General features: G+C 42.9%; 1 protein-coding gene across 2 annotated transcripts; it reads left to right on the forward strand.

The window, feature by feature from the left end:
* Positions 1-954: 954 nt before the first annotated feature.
* Positions 955-2830, forward strand: LOC112891546. Of its 2 annotated transcripts, XM_025958447.1 has the most exons (5): positions 1059-1087; positions 1136-1157; positions 1559-1641; positions 1742-2224; positions 2296-2830. In XM_025958447.1, exons 1-5 carry the CDS (start codon positions 1074-1076, stop codon positions 2651-2653), a joined length of 960 nt encoding a protein of 319 aa, XP_025814232.1. In that variant the 5' UTR covers positions 1059-1073; the 3' UTR covers positions 2654-2830. The 2 variants fall into 2 exon arrangements, with proteins under 2 accessions (XP_025814224.1, XP_025814232.1); XM_025958439.1 differs by having other exon boundaries at positions 955-1157.
* Positions 2831-4686: the final 1856 nt, after the last annotated feature.

Genomic DNA, 4686 nt, shown 5'->3' on the forward strand with positions numbered 1-4686 from the left:
GGGTCAGGTGGCACGCCTAGCAATCCAGACTCTACGTCGTGTGCTGGATCTCGGACCGTTGACCGAGGGACCGGGGCCCACCGGCAGTCCCAGGGGCCTCCCTGCTCCTCGTGTTGCCTGTCATCGCTCGCCGGTGGATTTTGACCGATGACAACAGACGGACCACTACCATCGACAACAGACGAACCACTACCATCGCGCACGCAATCCGCACACAACAAAAATTGTCGGATCCGATGATTCTTTCCCTCCACCCCAATGGTTGTCTGGTCTTGTTCCCAACGTGCTTCGATCTATATATATGATTGTTCGTATACAGCACAGTACTAAATTTATTTTTCATCGATGCACTGATACTTGGACTCAATTCTACCACAGCATTGGTGTTATGCATTTGGTGCGAAAAAAGTGTGACTTATGATGAGGAGAGCCCATGTGGCTACCGGGGGTCCACCTACCTAGGTCTTCTTTATGATGAGCGGAGTACATCCAAACTGTTTTCATTTTAGCTAGTTTCACTAATGGCTAGTTAATTACAAAAATACCCACTCGAAAGGACGGTTAGAATACAACCATGATGCCTTCTACCATCGGAATCAAGGTGCCTGTAATAAAAATTCTTCTAACATATGTGCAACTAGTTGTTCTCCCTTAAGAAAGTACTGCCAAAAGAAAAAAAAAATTCCAGTACGCACCTTTATGGATGCTAGCACCGTCAGTGCCACAGTTCCATTTATTGTCGGCATTTGAGTTGATGTTAAATAATAATTTTTTGTTTGGAAGGGGGAAAAAATCCAGTCGGTTTTAATTTTTTTTTGCCAAACGGTTGTAAAATCTTATATAAAGTCGGGCTAGAGAATCTTCAGGTTAATTTTTCATGTACATAGAACAAAAACTAGCCTGATTGAAAGCACTGGGATGGGAGCTCTCGAGTCAAGTCTCCTTGGTATTTCTTTTCCAGTTCCCACCACCACATTCCCTTCGCACTTCTCTCACCTCTGCCAGCTACCTTCAAGCTCGGTAGCTGAACAAGGCAAGCAGCAGCAGCAGCGGCAGCTGGATAGTGATCCTCCATGGGAAACTCCCTCGGCCTCGGCGTCGGCGTCGGCCTTGGCCTCGGCCTTTGCGCCGGCGCCGGCGCCGGCGCCGTGATGCAGGTTAGAATCTACATCCGTACTGGTCCAAACATTCAATTTACAGTAAAATTTTACCTTCGCAGGAGCCAAGGTTATGATTTGTTCTGAAGTAGTAGGTCATCCTCTGATAGATCGTTTAGATAGCCTTGTGTGCGCAGGTCTTAATCTAGTTTAGATAGCCTTGTGTGCGCATGTCTTAATCTAGGCTAGGAGGAATCTTAGCCTTCGACGACCTTCCTATGTTTTTTTCTTTTGAAAAAAGATAAGAGATTGTTGTTCTTCCTCGAAAGAAACTGATGAGGATCCTCCGGGACTAATCTGTTGTTACTGAGAGTTTGAGACTAGATCAGTTCGTGCTGTTTTTTTTCACTTGAATGCTTTTCATTCTCGTCACCAAGTGCGTGATTGGATATTTTCGGCAGGCTGCTGCGCCAAAAAAGGATCACCGGAAGAGGAACACTGAGGCACCTGTCACCAAAGTGGTGACTTCTCGGCATCAGAACAAGTGAGACGTCAGATAATCGCTAGAAACTTCTTTCTCCTCCCTGGTTTCAGTTTTATTGTCTCTGTTGCCACACACTCCTTTTCACTCTCTGTGTTCATAGCACCGAGGACATCGACGAGTCGTCTGCAGAGGGGCTGCGCGACGCGATGAGTTACGTCAAAGAGAACCCGATGCTGATCCAGGTCCCGGTGTTAGGAACGGCGAGGAAATTCTGGCGATTATCTGACAAAGCGACTAGGATCAGCAGAAAACTTGCATTGATACTGTGGAACCATCACAAAGCTGGCAGGTACCTCACTGCACCTCTGAAGGTGTCCAACGTTTGGATTGGGAGCACTGGGAGTGTCAAGCTCAGGGGTGCTAGTTTCTCTCCAAAAGGCTTCATCAGCATTGAGCGTGTGAGAGATGACTACGAGCACCTGTCCAAGGTCCTGATTTTGTTGATTAAAACCTCGGGTGGGGATATCGACAATCTGCCTCCGGACTACAAGGAATTCCTTTTGCTCTTGGGGAGGGGCACCTTTACAATGAAAGATGAATTCTTCATTGTAAACCACGTTGCACTGCTGCCCATGGAAAACCGGTATATTTTTTACTCAGCTTTATTGTCTTTAATTTGTTGCCACAGTCTCATTTTGTTACTTGTGTTCACAGCACTGAGGTCTTCCTGATGCTACACGATATAATTGTCAATCATCTTGGTCGTACGGACCGAGCAAAGAAGAGGAAGATACTCTGTAATCTCCCCTACAAGAACAACTGGTTGGACACTGCAAGAGCAAATGAAGCAATCAACAAGTGGGTTGTCAATGTTCAGAACGAGTACAGAAGTACTCCAATTGATCTACTGCGGCTCAACAGGAATGTAAGATGCCACATGCTTCAATACAACAACAACAACATTGAGGAGACTCTGTATTGTGAATGGCCTGAGCTGCTCATGGTCATGGAGAAGATGTTACAGTCGGTTGGTGAGCTCGTGGACACTGGCATTGAAAACAAGTTCGGCTAGCCATCCTAGTGCAAAACCGATGTATTCTGCGTTTCCTGCTGTCGTTAAGCTACTGTTGTTTGTTGAGTGAGAAGGTTTATGGTGATGGCGCAGCTTTATAAGACTATGATGTAAAATATTTCCTTAAAACTCTAAAACTATGCTATAATTGTCATTGAGTTTGCGTTGACCCTTTAATCTTTGATTCTTTAATTTTAACAATGCCTTGATTGCATCAGTAATAAGCGACATTATTGCAAGTACTACATATTCTTCAAAAGCACTTGCACAGATATAAAGACCTTGAAGATGCATTATGGCAATTCCATGATCTCCTTTGCCTCAAATTTGCACCATCTTTTCCAGTGGTGAGACATATATAAAGGAGATTTGATACATCTAATATTAGCTACCTGGTACCTGACATCCTTGTCAGAAAGTTCCATCACCATGGAAAGCACAGGTTAAAGGGTAGGGGACCTCTTTCAGAAAGCTTTTCCACTTCATAGGTTTTTTAACAATTCGTACATTCGGTACCTAACGATATCAAGTCGCTTTAAATCCCTCCCGGAGTTCAACAGGATTAAGGCGAATAATGTAGAGGAAAAAAAGAGTACTGTCATTGTCAATGTTGTCCATATATCCTTATCCAGCCATGCTTTAACATGGAGGAGTAATAAATATACGCAAAACAAACACGGTCATACACCTTGCTTGTCGATTAGAAAAAAAAATGTTTTATACCTCAGTATGCTACCCATTCGTTCACTAGTACCATTCGTATCATGCTGTAAGATATGGGCAGTTTTGGTATCATTCGTATCAGGTTACTGGGTGCTTCAACAAGGCCTGCTGGGCAATCATAAATAATGATATTATGGCTGCAATTTCTGCATTGTGTAGCAGAAAATTTGGAAACATGGTGCTTCTCAATTGAGCATTTACATTCCTTTCCATAAAAGAAGCCACGCATATCAAGGATTTCCACCGAATCAGTTTGATCCATAGCTTTGCAAAACTGATTATCAAGATCCTTGCTAACTGATTTCCTGGCCGGCTCCATGGAATGGTGATTCGTAATCAAAGCGCCTTTGTTAAAGGTAGGTTTATTCAAGACAATTCCATGCTTGTGTGTAACACCCTAATTTTCAATTTAGGAACCCTATATAAAGTTTCCAAAATAAATTTTGCTAGATTATTTGCAGGATGCATAAGGTTTTTATTCAATTTTTTTAATTTTAGAACATTTACCGTGAATTATAAATAATTTATTTAGCCATAAAAAGAAATATAAGAAAAATAGGCTTTGTGCATTTCATGCTGATGCATTTTTTTATGGTCTATTTTCATTTGAATTTAAAATTTAAACTTAAATTCAAATAAATTTGCTTGTTTTCATTTTCCTTTCTCTTTTCTCTTTTAGGCCCATTCCAAATCTCTCTCTGTTTTCCCCCTCTCTCTTTTCCCTTTCTTTCTTCTCCCTCTCTTTTCCTCTCGCGCGGCCCAACCCAGTTGGCCCGGTTTCTTCCTCTCCCTTTTTCCTTCGGCGCAGCCCAACCAGCCCAGCTCCCCTTCCGGGCCCAACCCTATATATATATATATATGTATGAGGTGCCACGGCCGGCCGATTGAGGACAATCGAATTGAATAGATAACTATGCATTTACTCCTAAACCCTAATATCTCTTTAAACCCTATGTTGTTGTTCATCTACTGGTCTCCATGACCATAGATGGTGCCGAAGGAGGCTGATTAACATAGAGCACGCTAGCGATGTCCACGATGGCCTTTGCTAGTTTACTCATAAACTTGTCATTCTACGTTAAGTAAGTGTGTTGGTTATCCTTTGCTAGATTCCCCATAAACAACCTATACATGTTGTAAGTACCATCAATGTCGATGGATATGTCCCGTACTGCTCAAGTAATACTAATATGCCAAAAGTGTGTGCTAATAAGTTGGATACTCGAACTTGGGTGGACCTGTTCCATCATAAGCAACCTATACATGTTGGTGTTTTACCGCCAAGCCCACCGAGGGATACCCCCGAGGTG

Source organism: Panicum hallii, chromosome 1 (assembly GCF_002211085.1).
Source record: "Panicum hallii strain FIL2 chromosome 1, PHallii_v3.1, whole genome shotgun sequence".
Taxonomy (NCBI): Eukaryota; Viridiplantae; Streptophyta; class Magnoliopsida; order Poales; family Poaceae; genus Panicum; species Panicum hallii.